The sequence below is a fragment of the Drosophila rhopaloa genome, unplaced genomic scaffold (assembly GCF_018152115.1).
Source record: "Drosophila rhopaloa isolate 14029-0021.01 unplaced genomic scaffold, ASM1815211v1 contig_115, whole genome shotgun sequence".
Lineage (NCBI taxonomy): Eukaryota > Metazoa > Arthropoda > Insecta > Diptera > Drosophilidae > Drosophila > Drosophila rhopaloa.
Window position 1 is genome coordinate 16350144 of NW_025334990.1, and position 15801 is coordinate 16365944.

The 15801-nt window shown below is 40.6% G+C and overlaps 4 protein-coding genes across 4 annotated transcripts; all 4 read left to right on the plus strand.

The window, feature by feature from the left end:
- Positions 1-1047: 1047 nt before the first annotated feature.
- On the plus strand, positions 1048-2817 carry LOC123037488 (probable cytochrome P450 12d1 proximal, mitochondrial). The gene is made up of 4 exons (XM_044458438.1): positions 1048-1160; positions 1224-1561; positions 1621-1737; positions 1797-2817. Exons 1-4 carry the CDS (start codon positions 1065-1067, stop codon positions 2815-2817), a joined length of 1572 nt encoding a protein of 523 aa, XP_044314373.1. The 5' UTR covers positions 1048-1064.
- A 970-nt stretch (positions 2818-3787) lies between these two features.
- Positions 3788-5621, plus strand: LOC108053629 (probable cytochrome P450 12d1 proximal, mitochondrial). The gene is made up of 4 exons (XM_017136332.2): positions 3788-3889; positions 3964-4301; positions 4361-4477; positions 4536-5621. Exons 1-4 carry the CDS (start codon positions 3794-3796, stop codon positions 5554-5556), a joined length of 1572 nt encoding a protein of 523 aa, XP_016991821.2. The 5' UTR covers positions 3788-3793; the 3' UTR covers positions 5557-5621.
- A 1287-nt stretch (positions 5622-6908) lies between these two features.
- LOC108044819 (probable cytochrome P450 12d1 proximal, mitochondrial) lies at positions 6909-8720 on the plus strand. Its single transcript, XM_017123967.2, has 4 exons — positions 6909-7015; positions 7079-7404; positions 7467-7583; positions 7640-8720. Exons 1-4 carry the CDS (start codon positions 6914-6916, stop codon positions 8655-8657), a joined length of 1563 nt encoding a protein of 520 aa, XP_016979456.1. The 5' UTR covers positions 6909-6913; the 3' UTR covers positions 8658-8720.
- A 1406-nt stretch (positions 8721-10126) lies between these two features.
- Positions 10127-11950, plus strand: LOC108041056 (probable cytochrome P450 12d1 proximal, mitochondrial). The gene is made up of 4 exons (XM_017118824.1): positions 10127-10230; positions 10294-10619; positions 10680-10796; positions 10853-11950. The coding sequence occupies exons 1-4, from the start codon at positions 10129-10131 to the stop codon at positions 11868-11870; spliced, it is 1563 nt and encodes a 520-aa protein (XP_016974313.1). The 5' UTR covers positions 10127-10128; the 3' UTR covers positions 11871-11950.
- Positions 11951-15801: the final 3851 nt, after the last annotated feature.

Consider the following 15801-nt stretch of genomic DNA (forward strand, 5'->3'; position numbering starts at 1 on the left):
AGTTGGCTTGCCCCTACACACGAATTGCAAAAAGGAAACTTTATTATTAATTGTAATAAGATATCGGCTTAAAGAGGTCTCAAATCGGTGTATTAAATTGGGTTTACAAATAGTTATCTATAACTAAATTATGCAATAGCTGAAACTTCCCATAAAGTTCGCTGACATCGACAATTAAATGGCTTTGAAATTATTATACTCTCTGGTTAGATATTGTAAACAAGTAATAATATTTGTAATAGTAATAGATTTTCCAATTAGATTAAATTGAATTTAAGTTCTGTTTCCAGCGGGCGATTGCTATTATCTTTGGATGGGAATACCCCCTGAAAGCATTTGAATAACAAACCAGGTATTTCGCCAATAAAAATTAATTGAAGTTCTGATAGTAAAAGATAAAAAGCCGCAAAAATTTTTTTATTTTTTTAGTTAGGATAAGATTAGTACAAAAAACTTAATTCCATTTCTAATGGGCCAGCTTATTCAAATAAGAACACAACTTTGGGAAATTGGGGGCAACAGTGCGTATGAGTGATAAGCTTTGCAGCCAAATCTCTGATCTTAAAACGTATTTTTTCCAACAAATATATTTTGGTAGAGCTTAAATGTGCCAATGCCTGGTTGAATATGTACATATAAAAATGTTTATCGGTCAAAACGTTCGCTTATAAACAAATTTCTTATCAGAAGCATTGAAGTCAAATTATATAGCCGTTTGTTATCAAAAATTTCATCATACAAAGATTTAAACAGGTGACTAAATTAAAGTGTGCCACAAGAATCACTTGTTTATTAGATATGTTATGATTATATAGCAGCTATGGGCCAGAATTTAGACCTTAAAATACGTTGAATCTATGTAATACGGCCAGTCAAGCTGGATTGCGACTTTTGATGTGAGATAATTATTTATCAGTTTTGTTTTGGTTCTGTTTTGGTCTACAAATTCGCTTTGTTTGTTCACAAGGGTAATCTCTCTGTTTATTGATAAGGTTACGCTATAAAAGCTGAAGGCTGCAGTCTTCAGAAGTTAGTTGCTCATTTGAATTAGCTGACGACTTACCATGAATATTTTTCAGAATGTACAGCGAGTGGCCATTGCAAATGGATCCATTTCGTATATGAGGGCGGCTTCCAGTCAGGCACAGGTTTTGGCCAATGTGAGTTGAAATAGTATTAGTATTCTATGGTGGATAATTCATTTATCAATTCGTGAACTTTAGGCTGCCGATACTTCAGCCACAAACCCTCGACCATATAAAGAGATCCCAAGTCCCGGAAAATGGCAGTTCATCAGATCTTTTGCGCCGGGCGGTGAGTTTCAAAACGCTTCGATTGTGGATTTTGCACACGCGATGAGAGATCGTTATGGTGACATCTTCATAATGCCGGGATTGTTCGGACGCAAGGATATGGTGACCACCTTTAGTCCCAAAGACATTGAGACTGTCTTCCGAAACGAGGGAAATTGGCCGGCACGAGATGTCTTCGCTTCACTTCTTTATTTTCGGACGCACGTAAGACCTGATGTTTATGGAGAAAATCCGGGTCTGGTGGCAGCGTACGTTGTACAAATGAATTACAAATTGTTCTAAACTAACTCTGATACTTAAATTTTAGGCAAGCCGAAGCCTGGGGTAAAATGCGATCAGCCCTTAATCCCATTTTCATGCAACCCAAGGGCTTGAAAACATATTACGAACCACTGTCCAACATCAACAATGAGTTTATTGAGCGGTAAGGTAATGGATAATATATGACTTAACATCCAACTGATTTGTCTTAACTTTTTCCAGTATAAAGGAAATACGGGATAGCAAAACCCTCGAAGTTCCTGATAACTTCACTGAGGAACTAAGCCGACTTATTTTCGATTCCTTGGGTCTAGTGGCATTTGATCGCGAAATGGGAATGATTAGAAAGAACCGAGATAATCCCGATGCAGTTGCCCTGTTTAAATTTTCAAGAGATCTCGTTAAATATGCCTTCGAGTTGGATATCAAGCCATCACTGTGGAGATATGTGGCCACGCCTACTTATAAAAAAATGATCAGGACTCTTGAGGATTCGTTGCTGGCCACGCAGAACTTGCTCAAGGACGCCCAGGATTCGGTGGAGAAGCGTCGTCAGGCGGGAGAACAGGTCAATAACAACAGCATGCTGCAGAAGATGATGGAGATTGATCCCAAAATGGCAACGGTCATGAGTCTAGATATCTTGTTAGCCGGTGTGGATGCCACATCTGTTTTGTTGTCGGCTGTCATCATGTGTTTGGCTAAGAATCCAGAAAAGCAAGCAAAACTGCGAGAGGAACTACTGAAGTTAATGCCCACCAAGGACTCCCTTCTCAACGAGGAACGCATGAAGGATATGCCTTATTTGAGGGCAGTGATCAAGGAAGCTCTGCGTTACTATCCCAATGGCTTGGGAAACCTGCGCATTTGCCCCACAGATGTCACCCTTTCGGGTTACAATGTCCCAAAGGGCAGCAATGTGCTGCTCGCCTCAAATGTCCTTTTGCAGGACAATAGCTACTATCCACAAGCTGACAAGTTCCTACCAGAACGTTGGCTAAGAGATCCCCAGACTGGCAAAAAGACTCCCATGAATGCCTTCAGTTTCCTGCCCTTTGGATTTGGACCTCGCATGTGCATTGGCAAGAGATTGGTGGACTTGGAAGTCGAGACGAGTGTGGCCAAGTTGATAAGGAACTTCCAGGTGGAATTCAACTACGATTCCAGTCGTCCATTCAAGACTTTCTTCCTCATGGAACCGGCCATTCCCTTTCGCTTCAAGTTCACCGATATCGACTATTAAATGGCTTTGAAATTATCAAACTTTCTTTTAAAATATTGTAAATAAATAATTTTATATTTAATAGTAATAAATACTAATAAATAAATAAAATTTAAATTAAGTGTATTCTGTCTCCAGCGGGTGATTGCTGTTATCTTTATCACCCCCTGAAAGCATTTAAATAACAAATCAGACATTTCGACAATAACAAATTATTAAAGTGCTGATAAGCTAAAAAAAGACGCACATATTTGTATGTACAATTTACTTTAGGGTGGTTCAAAAATATAAACTTTACTCTCACCGTTTTCACAGCTTCTAAGTTAGAATAAGATTAGTACAAAAAAAATCGTATTCCCATTTCTAACGCTGCCAGTTTATACAAATTTTGGAAAACTAGAGGCAACAGTGCGTATGGGTGATACCCTTTACAGCCAATTCTCTAGGAAGGTTTTTAATACAATTTTGACCCCCTCAAAAATTTACCAGTGATAACGATTTAAACACATTTCTTATCAGAGACTTCGAAGTCTAATTGTATAGTCTTTTGTTATCAGAAATTTCATCATACAAAGATTTAAACAGGTGACTGAACTGAAGTGTTCCACAAGAATCACTTCTTTATTAGATATGTTAGGATTTACTACCAATATCAAATCCCTTTCTTAAAAATAAAATGAATCTACAGTTCAGAAGTATTTATATTAATTGCTAATATAAAATACTTTAAGGTTAATGGCCGCTATAGGCCAGAATTTAGACCTTAAAATACGTTGAATCTCAATGTAAAATTGCAAGTCATGCTGGATTGCGACTTTTGAAGTGATTGAATTAATTATCACTTTTGTTTTGGTTCTGTTTTGGCCTATAAATTCGCTTTGTTTGTTCACACGGGTAGTCTCTCTTATCAACAAATAGTTGATAAGGTTACGCTATAAAAAATCTGGCTGCAGTCCTCAGAAGTCAGTTGCTCATTTGAATTAGCTGACGACTTACCATGAATATTTTTCAGAATGCACAGCGAGTGGCCATTTCAAATGGATCCATTTCGTATATGAGGGCGGCTTCCAGTCAGGCACAGGTTTTGGCCAATGTGAGTTGAAACATTATTACTATTACTTAATACTTATTTGGTGGATAATTAATTTATTTTTTCGTGAACTTTAGGCTGCCGACACTGCAGCCACAAACGCTCGACCTTATAATGAGATCCCACGTCCCGGAAAATGGCAGTTCATCAGATCTTTTGCGCCGGGCGGTGAGTTTCAAAATGCTTCGATTGTGGATTTTGCACACGCAATGAGAGATCGATATGGTGACATCTTCATAATGCCGGGATTGTTCGGTCGCAAGGACATGGTGACCACTTTTAGTCCCACGGACATTGAGACTGTCTTCCGAAACGAGGGAAATTGGCCGCAACGAGAAGTCTTCGCCTCATTTGAATATTTTCGGACACACATAAGACCTGATGTGTATGGAGAAAATATGGGTCTGGTGGTATCGTACGTTGTACAATTTGAGTTCTGCTAAATTTAAACTTACTCTGATACTTAAATTCTAGGCAAGCGGAGGTCTGGGGTAAAATGCGATCAGCCCTTAATCCAATTTTCATGCAACCAAAGGGCTTAAAAACATATTACGAACCACTGTCCAACATCAACAATGAGTTTATTGAGCGGTAAGGTAAGAATGATATGTGTCCAAAAATCCCACTGATTTGTTGTAAACTTTTCCAGCATCAAGGAAATTCGAGATAGCAAAACTCTGGAAGTTCCTGATAATTTTTCAGAGGAAATAAGCCGACTTATTTTTGATTCCCTGGGTCTGGTGGCATTTGATCGCGAAATGGGAATGATCAGAAAGAACCGCGATAATCCCGATGCATTGGCACTGTTCAAATTTTCAAAAGAGCTGATAAGATATATCTTCGAGTTGGACATAAAGCCATCGATGTGGAGATATGTGGCCACGCCTACTTATAAAAAAATGATGAGGACTCTCGAGGATTCGTTGCTGGCCTCGCAGAACTTACTGAAGGATGCACAGGATTCGGTGGAGAAGCGTCGTCAGGCGGGAGAACAGGTCAATAACAACAGCATGCTGCAGAAGATGATGGAGGTGGATCCCAAGATGGCCACCGTCATGAGTTTGGACATCTTGTTCGCCGGTGTTGATGCCACATCTACTTTGTTGTCGGCTGTGATCATGTGTTTGGCCAAGAACCCAGAGAAGCAGGGAAAGCTGCGCGAGGAACTCCTAAAGGTGATGCCCACTAAGGACTCCCTTCTCAACGAGGAAAGCATGAAGGATATGCCCTACTTGAGGGCAGTGATCAAGGAAGCTCTACGTTACTATCCCAATGGGTTGGGAAACCTGCGCATTTGCCCTACAGATGTCACTCTCTCGGGTTACAATGTCCCAAAGGGCAGCAATGTGATGCTCGCCTCAAATATCCTTTTGCAGGACGACAGGTACTATCCACAAGCCGACAAGTTCCTGCCAGAACGTTGGCTAAGGGATCCGCAGACTGGAAAGAAGACCCCCATCAGTGCCTTCAGTTTCCTGCCCTTTGGCTTTGGACCACGGATGTGCATTGGCAAGAGATTGGTGGACTTGGAAGTCGAGACGAGTGTGGCAAAGTTGATCAGGAACTTCCAGGTGGAATTCAACTACGATTCAAGTCGTCCATTCAAGACTTTCTTCTTCATGGAACCGGCCATTCCCTTCCGCTTCAAGTTCACCGATATCGACTATTAAATGGCTTTGAAATTAGTATACTTTCTGGTGAAATGTGTTGTAAATAAACGATCTAATTTAGTGCACTTAAAGAATTTCCCTTTAGATTAGATTTGATTTGAGTGGCAGAAGCGTGATATCTCCGGCACGCGACTTGTGTTATCTCAGTGGGGGATTGCCTCTTTCTCAATTGATGTTTAATTGGGAGGGCCAAAACCGAAAGCCGAACAACATTTGAACGGGGCTCGTGTTGTTTTAGCGGTTATGGTCGAAATGGTGCGTGTTTTGGGGTGTTTTGGTCAGGTGTGTGGACCGTCGACTGCGCTGGCCAATTTGGCCAATTGGAAAATGCAAATTTAATTAGCGGCTAATTTCGTAAAATTGGCGTAAAATTGAAAATAAAACTGCAAATACCCATTTTACAATCACTTTTTGTTTGGCTTAGGAAATTTATGCTTAGACCTCGAATTGCTATTAAAGTTTGAATTCTGCTGAGGCATTCATTTTGAATGATAGGCCAATATTGTGGCTTGAAAAATTTTTAATCAAAAAGGCTATTATTTTTATACCCGTTACTCGTAGAGTAAAAGGGTATATTGTATTCGTTGAAAAGTATGTAACAGCTAGAAGGAAGCGTTTCCGACCCTATAAAGTATATATATTCTTGTTCAGGATCACTAGCCGAGTCGATATAGCCATGTCCGTCTGTCCGTCTGTCCGTCCGTATGAACGCTGAGATCTCGGAAACTATAAAAGCTAGAAGATTGGCATTTTGCATGCAGATTCTAGGAGTTCCTACGCAGCGCAAGTTTGTTTCAAAAAGGTGCCACGCCCCCTTTAACGCCCACAATCGCTCATATACGATTTTAAAAATTTAAATAATTCGGAAAAGTAAAAATGCAGTTTTATTGTGTTTATCAATACCTATCGAAATGTAGAAGAAATTTTTCAAATCGGACCATTCGTTAAAAAGTTATGCGTGATCAAAGTTTCTATCTCCATCTCCCTCGCACTCCCTTTACCTGAGTAACGGGTATCTGATAGTCGGGGCACCCGACTATAGCGTTCTCTCTTGTTGTATTTTGTTTTTTTTTTCCAGATTTTTTTGCCTATTCATAATGAAACTAGACGTATTACTTATTGAACAAGTAAGAACAAACCGGTTTTTTTAGTTCTCACGGTGAAACGCCGTATACTTGATAAGAAACTGTAGAATCATGATATGTTTGGCCATTTTTTGTGTTTGTTTGAGAGTTCTACTTTGTGTAGCGCTCTCTGTTTTTTACTCTCTTTAAAATCTTTACGTTTTTGCGATAAGACTTGGCTATATAATCAAATTCAGAAGCTTACAGGTTTTCAGTAGATGTCGAGAACGAGAATGAATACCATACAAAATGTGCGACCTATTGCCATTTGCAAAGGCCCCCTTAGATTTCTGAGATCATCGTCTGCCTTGAAACAGGCTCAGATTAGTGACAATGTAAGTATATGGAAAGATCAATCGAAATTACTTTATATTAAATAAATAACTTTCCAATTTTAGCTTTCTGAGGAACCCAAGCCTTTTAATGAAGTTCCACGCCCAAACAAATTCAAATTCATGAGGGCATTTATGCCCGGCGGTGAATTCCAGAATGCATCTATTACGGAATATTGCACAACGATGCGAAATCGTTATGGTGATATCTTCATAATGCCGGGAATGTTTGGCCGCAATGATTGGGTCGCCTCATTCAACACAAAGGATATAGAAACGGTTTTCCGCAACGAGGGAATTTGGCCACATCGCGAGGGTCTCGATTCGATTGTGTATTTTCGCCAGCATGTTAGACCAGATGTTTATGGAGAGGTTCAGAGTCTGATGGCTGCGTAAGTTAAGGAGTTTTTTTTATAATATATCCCATTAAAAAAATAATTTATTTATATTTTAGACAAAGCGAGACTTGGGGCAAACTACGTTCCGCCATTAATCCGGTTTTCATGCAACCAAGGGGATTGAGAATGTATTATGAGCCGCTGTCCAACATCATCAATGAGTTTATAGAGCGGTGAGTAGTTAGTTTTAAAAGTTATAAAACAATGTTTAACACTTTTCACCTTTCAGCATTAAGGAGATCCGTGATCCTGTTACTTTAGAAGTCCCCGATAATTTTTCGGACGAAATAAGCCGGTGCATTTTCGAGTCACTCGCATTAGTGGCCTTCGATCGGCAGATGGGTTTGATACGAAAGAACCGAGATAATCCAGATGCGTTAACAATTTTCCAATGCTCGAGGGATATCTCCAGGTTGACGTTCCAGCTGGACTTTCAGCCTTCAATGTGGAAGATAATTTCCACGCCAACGTACAGGAAAATGAAGAAAACACTCAACGACAGTTTAGAAGTAGCCTTGAAAATTCTGAGGGAAAATCAGGATGCGCTGGAAAAACGTCGCCAGGCGGGTGAACAAAACAGCAACAGTATGCTGCAGAGATTAATGGATATCGATGCCAAAGTGGCGGTGATAATGAGTTTGGATATCCTATTCGCTGGCGAAGATGCCACTTCCACACTTCTTTCGGCAGTGCTACTTTGTCTGTCGAAAAATCCCGAGAAGCAGGTGAAACTGCGAGAGGAACTCCTGCGGATCATGCCCACAAAGGACACTCTGCTCAACGAGGAGACCATGAAGGATATGCCTTATTTGAGGGCTGTGATTAAGGAGGCCATGCGATACTATCCCAATGGCATTGGCACTCTGAGAGCCTGCCCAAACGATGTGACACTTTCGGGCTACAATATACCCAAGGGAACCACTGTCCTGTTGGGATCGCAAGTCCTTCTGAAGGACAGCGCCTACTATGCAGATCCAGAGGAGTTTATACCCGAACGATGGCTACGAGATCCGGAGACGGGAAAGAAGGGGCAGGCCAGTCCATTCACCTTCCTGCCCTTCGGATTTGGACCCCGCATGTGCATCGGCAAGAGAATCGTTGATCTGGAAATGGAGACCACGGTGGCCAAGTTGATTCGCAACTTCCACGTGGAGTTCAATCGGGATGCCAGTCGTCCTTACAAGACCATGTTCATAATGGAACCCGCTATTCCATTTCCCTTCAAGTTCACTGATATCGACCACTAAATCCCTTCTTATTGCGTGATAAGTTCCTTATAGTCTTAAAATAAATATTATTTTGGCAATAAATGGCTTGTTTATAGGTCAGCTTGCTGATTATACCCGTTACTCGTAGAGTAAAAGGGTATATTGTATTCGTGCAAAAGTATGTAACAGCTAGAAGGAAGCGTTTCCGACCCTATAGGGGTGACCCTAGGGTCACTAGCCGAGTCGATATAGCCATGTCCGTCTGTCCGTCTGTCTGTCTGTTCAGCGTTCATACGGACGCTGAGATCTCGGAAACTATAAAAGCTAGAAGATTGGCATTTTGCATGCAGATTCTAGGAGTTCCTACGCAGCGCAAGTTTGTTTCAAAAAGGTGCCACGCCCCCTTTAACGCCCACAATCGCTCATATACGATTTTAAAAATTTTAATATTTCGGAAAAGTAAAAATGCAGTTTTATTGTGTTTATCAATACCTATCGAAACGTAGAAGAAATCTTTCAAATCGGACCATTCGTTAAAAAGTTATGCGTGATCAAAGTTTCTATCTCCATCTCCCTCGCACTCCCTTTACCTGAGTAACGGGTATCTGATAGTCGGGGCACCCGACTATAGCGTTATCTCTTGTTGTATTTTGTTTTTTTTTTCCAGATTTTTTTGCCTATTCATAATGTAACTAGACGTATTACTTATTGAACAAGTAAGAACAAACCGGTTTTTTTAGTTCTCACGGTGAAACGCCGTATACTTGATAAGAAACTGTAGAATCACGATGTGTTTGCCAATTTTTATACCCGTTACTCGTAGAGTAAAAGGGTATATTGTATTCGTGCAAAAGTATGTAACAGCTAGAAGGAAGCGTTTCCGACCCTATAAAGTATATATATTCTTGATCAGGGTCACTAGCCGAGTCGATATAGCCATGTCCGTCTGTCCGTCTGTCCGTCTGTCCGTCTGTCCGTCTGTCTGTCCGTCTGTCTGTCTGTCTGTCTGTCTGTCCGTATGAACGCTGAGATCTCGGAAACTATAAAAGCTAGAAGATTGGCATTTTGCATGCAGATTCTAGGAGTTCCTACGCAGCGCAAGTTTGTTTCAAAATGGTGCCACGCCCCCACTGACGCCCACAATCGCTTATATACGATTTTAAAAATTTAAATATTTCGGAAAAGTAAAAATGCAGTTTTATTGTGTTTATCAATACCTATCGAAATGTAGAAGAAATTTTTCAAATCGGACCATTCGTTAAAAAGTTATGCGTGATCAAAGTTTCTATCTCCATCTCCCTCGCACTCCCTTTACCTGAGTAACGGGTATCTGATAGTCGGGGCACCCGACTATAGCGTTCTCTCTTGTTTGTGTTTGTTTGAGAGCTCTACTTTGTGTAGCGCTCTCTGTTTTTTACTCTCTTTAAAATCTTTACGTTTTTGCGATAAGACTTGGCTATATAATCAAATTCAGAAGCTTACAGGTTTTCAGTAGATGTCGAGAACGAGAATGAATACCATACAAAATGTGGGACCCATTGCTATTTGCAAAGGCCCCCTTAGATTTCTGAGATCATCGTCTGCCTTGAAACAAGTTCAGATTAGTGACAATGTAAGTAAATGGAAAGATCAATCGAAATTACTTTATATTGAATAAATTATTTTCCATTTTAAGCTTTCTGAGGAACCCAGGCCCTTCAATGAAGTTCCACGCCCAAACAAATTCAAATTCATTAGGGCATTTATGCCCGGCGGTGAATTCCAGAATGCATCGATTACGGAATATAGCACGACGATGCGAAATCGTTATGGTGATATCTTCATAATGCCGGGAATGTTTGGCCGCAATGATTGGGTCACCACATTCAACACAAAGGATATAGAAACGGTTTTCCGAAACGAGGGAATTTGGCCACATCGCGAAGGTCTTGATTCGATGGTGTATTTTCGCCAGCATGTTAGACCAGATGTTTATGGAGAGGTTCAGGGTCTGATAGCTGCGTGAGTTCAAGAGTTTTATTATAATATATTCCATTAAAAAATATTTTTTTTATATGCTAGACAAAGCGAGACTTGGGGCAAACTACGTTCTGCGGTTAATCCGGTTTTCATGCAACCCAGGGGTTTGAAAATGTATTATGAGCCGCTGTCCAACATCATCAATGAGTTTATAGAGCGGTGAGTAATTATTTTTGAAAGTGATAACACAAAGTACAATACTTTTTACCTTTCAGCATTAAGGAGATTCGTGATCCTGTTACTTTAGAAGTCCCTGATAACTTTTCGGACGAAATAAGTCGATGCATTTTCGAGTCACTCGCATTAGTGGCCTTCGATCGGCAAATGGGTTTGATCCGAAAGAACCGAGATAATCCAGACGCGTTAACACTTTTCCAGTGCACGAGGGATATCTTCAGGTTGACGTTCCAGCTGGACTTTCAGCCTTCGATGTGGAAGATAATTTCCACGCCAACGTACAGGAAAATGAAGAAAACACTCAACGACAGTTTGGATGTAGCCCTTAAAATTCTAAAGGAAAATCAGGATGCGCTGGAACAACGTCGCCAGGCGGGTGAACAAAACAGCAACAGTATGTTGCAGAGATTAATGGATATCGATGCCAAAGTGGCGGTGATAATGAGTTTGGATATCCTATTTGCTGGCGAAGATGCCACTTCCACACTTCTTTCGGCCGTGCTACTTTGTCTGTCGAAAAATCCCGAGAAGCAGGTGAAACTGCGAGAGGAACTCCTAAGGATCATGCCCACAAAGGACACTCTGCTCAACGAGGAGACCATGAAGGATATGCCTTATTTGAGGGCTGTGATTAAGGAGGCCATGCGATACTATCCCAATGGCATTGGCACTCTGAGAGCCTGCCCAAACGATGTGACACTTTCGGGCTACAATATACCCAAGGGAACCACTGTCCTGTTGGGATCGCAAGTCCTTCTGAAGGACAGCACCTACTATGCAGATCCAGATGAGTTTATACCAGAACGCTGGCTACGAAATCCGGAGACGGGAAAGAAGGGGCAGGCCAGTCCATTCACCTTCCTGCCCTTCGGATTTGGACCCCGCATGTGTATCGGCAAGAGAATCGTGGATCTGGAAATGGAGACCACGGTGGCCAAGTTGATTCGCAACTTCCACGTGGAGTTCAATCGGGATGCCAGTCGTCCTTACAAGACCATGTTCATAATGGAACCCGCTATTCCATTCCCCTTCAAGTTCACCGATATCGACCACTAAACCCCTTCTTCTGCGTGATAAGTTCCTTATAGTTTTAAAGTAAATATTGTTTTGGCAATAAATGGTTTGTTTATAGGTCAGCTTGCTGATTATTTATTTGGTTACGTGTTGCATTTTGTTGTGCAATCCCTATTGTTTTGGTAAACAATAGATAGCTTTTAAAACTTTGATAAGATTACGTTGAGTTGTGGTATCCCTATCGCTTTTTCTTCTATCGCATTTATCTCGCTCTTAATATGGAATTTAAAGTACTAAATTAAGAGAGTGAAAAAAAGGTGCACTAACTTGTTCAAGATAATTTTAAGTAGGTGAGGAAGTTCTCAATACAATACAGGTTAATCTATTAGTACGCCTATTACTCTTCCAGTTCAAAATATACAAAATGGTAGATTTATATGTATAGCAAAAAAGCAAAATGAAATATAAGCTTAGATCGAATATATTTAATATGAAAACTATCTTATTCTTATGTAAAGCATTAAATTGCGTAGACTTGTATTAATTATAGTAATATTTTTTTTCTGAATAATTTGTTATTTGGTAATTACAATTATAATGCTTACAATTTATTTCCAATTGATGTTTATTATATTCAAACGAATTGAATTAAAATAGAAAATAATTTTATTATCATTTTCAAGTATATATACAGAAGGACTTATTAAACTTGAACATCTTTTTCTGAAGGTTTATAAAGGTATTAAGTATTAGTAGGTAGTATTAGTAAAAATGCAATTAAATATCATAAAATTATCTTGTTATATGTATGTATGTTTTAACATTATTTTGAAAAAGAGTGATATATTTCCCTATTATTTCAGTTGTGTGTGCATAGTTGCTTCTATCCAGAAGCAAGTTAGCACCCACAAAAGACACTTTTAGTTGGCTCTTTGGCGTTGGCAAGCTGGCAGGCAGGTGAGAGGTTGTCCTTTGCTTCGGCGGAAATATTTCTAACGGCAACAGCAACAGCAACAGCAGCAACAGCAACATCAACATCAGGAGCATCAGGAAGGCACCCAAAGCAGCGCAGGAAAATCAGGAGCAGAAGCGGCAGGAGCAGACATATTCGCCTGCGGCCGACGGAGTTATGCTAACTGGCACTCAAAGCAAAGCGCGGCCAAAAGCTCAGGCGGTTTGCCCTTTGCCCCCTGCCATGTTGTTCTTGTTGTTGCTGCCACTCGGCAGTGGCAGCTTGTAACAATAATTTAAGCGATTTTGCGCTTTTTGCGAGTGGGTTAATGGCATGCCCGGGATCTGCGAACTGCGAACAGGCAACTGGGATCTGGAAACCAGGAAGCGGGTATCCTTTGCCGTGGCGAAAATTCCACTTCTGTAGCAAACGCACATAGCTTATGAATTCCGCAAGCCTGGATGCGGTGCAGCCAAATGGTGGGGATGGTACAGGTCCTGGTCCAGTACAAAGTAAAAATGCAGAACATGTGTTTTTTTTTTTGTTTTTTTTTCTGTGTTGAGGGGAACCTGGCTTATAGAACGGCCAAGGACTGACCAGCTATGGCCATCTCTTTGTGTCTGCTGTATATTAAAATTCAATTTTAAAACACGCCACGCACAACCGGGCGTATGCGTAATGCGGCATGCAATCATTTGCGTGCGCCTTGGCTCGGAAATTCCTTTGCCATAACTAATCTCGAAGGCTAACCAAGGACCAGTCCTGACGTTTCATATTTCTAGCTCGCCGCACCGTCAACCCTTTCCTTTCCCTCTCATCTTTTATTTTATTTAATCTTTTCTATTTTCTTTTTTTTTTGTGAAAAATTTCATACTCATCAAGTTGACAAAGAAAAAGTTTTTCATTATTACATTTCGCTGTCATTTGGGCGCAGAAATAGCTTGGAAAAGTTCTCGGCGCCCCGCTTCTCCTTCGGCTGCTGGTGAAACTCGAGTGCAGCGCGTAAATGAGCCACTCCCATTTGAGTTGCCCGCCCGCAGCAGTCGGCGCTCATCATCAGATTTCCAAGAGGAAAATGGGTTGGAATAGGAAAGGGAATGGGAATGGGGGAGAAACCGGGCCCATTGCGTAGCTTGACGTAATTTTCTTGGCCTGCCTGACAAGTCGCATCCTTGCACATTAATCCATTGGTGGCTGGATCTCGGAACTCAGAACTCGGATCTCGGGCTCAGCTTCGGTCTTTGGTCCTTGCTGCACGCAAATGAGGGTATGGTCAAATCACTCACTGTCAGCCCGTGTCCCAAGGAATGCGTTCAGCATGTCCTTTAATTTTTTCTCCCCCTAAGACCAGTTCTATTCCCCCTTTCCTGCACTTGGAGAAAACTCTGCTAAATTAAATATATTTGTTGTGATATTTAAAAAATCTTTTATTTATTAATGCTCTTACTGAGAAAGAACATACAAAACAGTATAGTATAGTGTATTAGCAACATTAATACTTATAAATAAAAATACAGTTAAGGATTGAAAAGGAAAAAATAAATAAATAATATTACTTATCAGGTAATAAAAGAAGAAACAAGAAAATGTTTGAGCTATGATATTTAAAAGAATCGAAACAATATTGTTCGCCCCTAAAAAATACCCAATTGATTAGCCATTTTGGTGACACTTTTCTCATTGTGCAGGCCCTAGCATTTTCTATAACTTGACGTTTTTCCATTGTCCCCCGACCGTTTTCCATTTCCCATTTTCCGTTCTCCGCTTCGCCACCCCCCCCGGCTCCTTTGTCCGGCGTGTACTTGTGTTGCTTCGCTTGCCGCTTTGCTGCCTGTCAGCGCAGCTTAAGATAAAAACTTTCCTTTCCACCCGAAAAGGGGCAACAACACCAGCCAGTTTAAGGGGGCACAAAAAAAGCAGGCGGAATGGCTCGAAAGGGTTGACTCTGACATTTAGCTTTCGCATATTTGCACACACCCCGCGTTCTGGGCCACCCCTCCCCCTGCCCCTGCCCCTTCCACCAACAATATATTTTATAGACTAAGGCGAAGACATGACAAATGCTCAAATAGAAATTCTTCAACAAGATTCTTGGCCGAAACTTAAGTTCATTTTTTGGTTGTGCACATCGCATGGGGGCTTTTGTTAGAGCGTTACCAGAAAGAATTCAAATTAAAATGCGATTGCTCTGGGCATACTCGATTTTCGTGTGATTTCCGACACGGCCTGTCAATGCTTTTTGCATTTGTCTGCAAGGCAGAGTATTAGCTTCAAATTCAAGCCCCAAACTCATTGCTTTCCAAAAAGTACGGCTGGAATTTTTTAGCCCATCCAAGTACTTACAGATTTGGTTTGGATGTCGCTTTGATTGGCAAATGCATTCCAATTTCATTAAATAATTTTAAAATTTGGTAGTCTTTACCATTTCAATATTTTATTTACTGGTCAATTAAAAAACTATTTAATCAAGATATTTTGGCAATGTCTTAACATATTTTTAAGAAAGTTGTTTCAAGTTACCAGACATTTTTTTTGTATTTCTAAAGGAACATAGATAGAAATATGTTCCTTTAAAAATACAAAAAAATGTCTGGTAAGTTACCTTTAACTTGAAACAACTTTCTTAAAAATATGTTAAGATGTTGGTTATATGTTATAAAGAATACGATTTTTTTTGTGTAATGATAATTTTGGTTTGATTAGAAAGTTATTGTTAACTGTAATCTTGAAAAATTAATCTAAAATCTGAAATAACTTTCGGCTCATAATTCGGAACATATGACCGTGCAGCTGCTGCTCAGATGTTTTCCCGCTTTCCACGCCGCCAGGCTAAATTTTCATTCATCAGGCGCAGCGCACACGCATTGCCGAATTTGCACCAACACCAGTGCAATCGAGGCCCCAATTGCCACCCCAAACTACCAAACACCCAAACACCCCAACACCCGCACACCCACACACCCACACAACCCAATGCCAAAACACACACACCCGCACGACTCACTCACCCATTCATATATT

What these genes read in the sequence shown, in the direction of transcription:
- LOC108041056 (XM_017118824.1), top strand. Translation starts at nt 10,129, where the DNA reads ATGAATACCATACAAAATGTGGGACCCATTGCTATTTGCAAAGGCCCC. An exon ending in AAGTTCAGATTAGTGACAAT is followed by an intron (nt 10,231 to 10,293) that starts GTAAGTAAATGG and finishes TTCCATTTTAAG; the next exon opens with CTTTCTGAGGAACCCAGGCC. An exon ending in ATCAATGAGTTTATAGAGCG is followed by an intron (nt 10,797 to 10,852) that starts GTGAGTAATTAT and finishes TTTACCTTTCAG; the next exon opens with CATTAAGGAGATTCGTGATC.
- LOC108053629 (XM_017136332.2), top strand. Translation starts at nt 3,794, where the DNA reads ATGAATATTTTTCAGAATGCACAGCGAGTGGCCATTTCAAATGGATCC. An exon ending in AGGCACAGGTTTTGGCCAAT is followed by an intron (nt 3,890 to 3,963) that starts GTGAGTTGAAAC and finishes CGTGAACTTTAG; the next exon opens with GCTGCCGACACTGCAGCCAC. An exon ending in AATATGGGTCTGGTGGTATC is followed by an intron (nt 4,302 to 4,360) that starts GTACGTTGTACA and finishes CTTAAATTCTAG; the next exon opens with GCAAGCGGAGGTCTGGGGTA.
- LOC108044819 (XM_017123967.2), top strand. Translation starts at nt 6,914, where the DNA reads ATGAATACCATACAAAATGTGCGACCTATTGCCATTTGCAAAGGCCCC. An exon ending in AGGCTCAGATTAGTGACAAT is followed by an intron (nt 7,016 to 7,078) that starts GTAAGTATATGG and finishes TTCCAATTTTAG; the next exon opens with CTTTCTGAGGAACCCAAGCC. An exon ending in GTTCAGAGTCTGATGGCTGC is followed by an intron (nt 7,405 to 7,466) that starts GTAAGTTAAGGA and finishes TTTATATTTTAG; the next exon opens with ACAAAGCGAGACTTGGGGCA.
- LOC123037488 (XM_044458438.1), top strand. Translation starts at nt 1,065, where the DNA reads ATGAATATTTTTCAGAATGTACAGCGAGTGGCCATTGCAAATGGATCC. An exon ending in AATCCGGGTCTGGTGGCAGC is followed by an intron (nt 1,562 to 1,620) that starts GTACGTTGTACA and finishes CTTAAATTTTAG; the next exon opens with GCAAGCCGAAGCCTGGGGTA. An exon ending in AACAATGAGTTTATTGAGCG is followed by an intron (nt 1,738 to 1,796) that starts GTAAGGTAATGG and finishes AACTTTTTCCAG; the next exon opens with TATAAAGGAAATACGGGATA.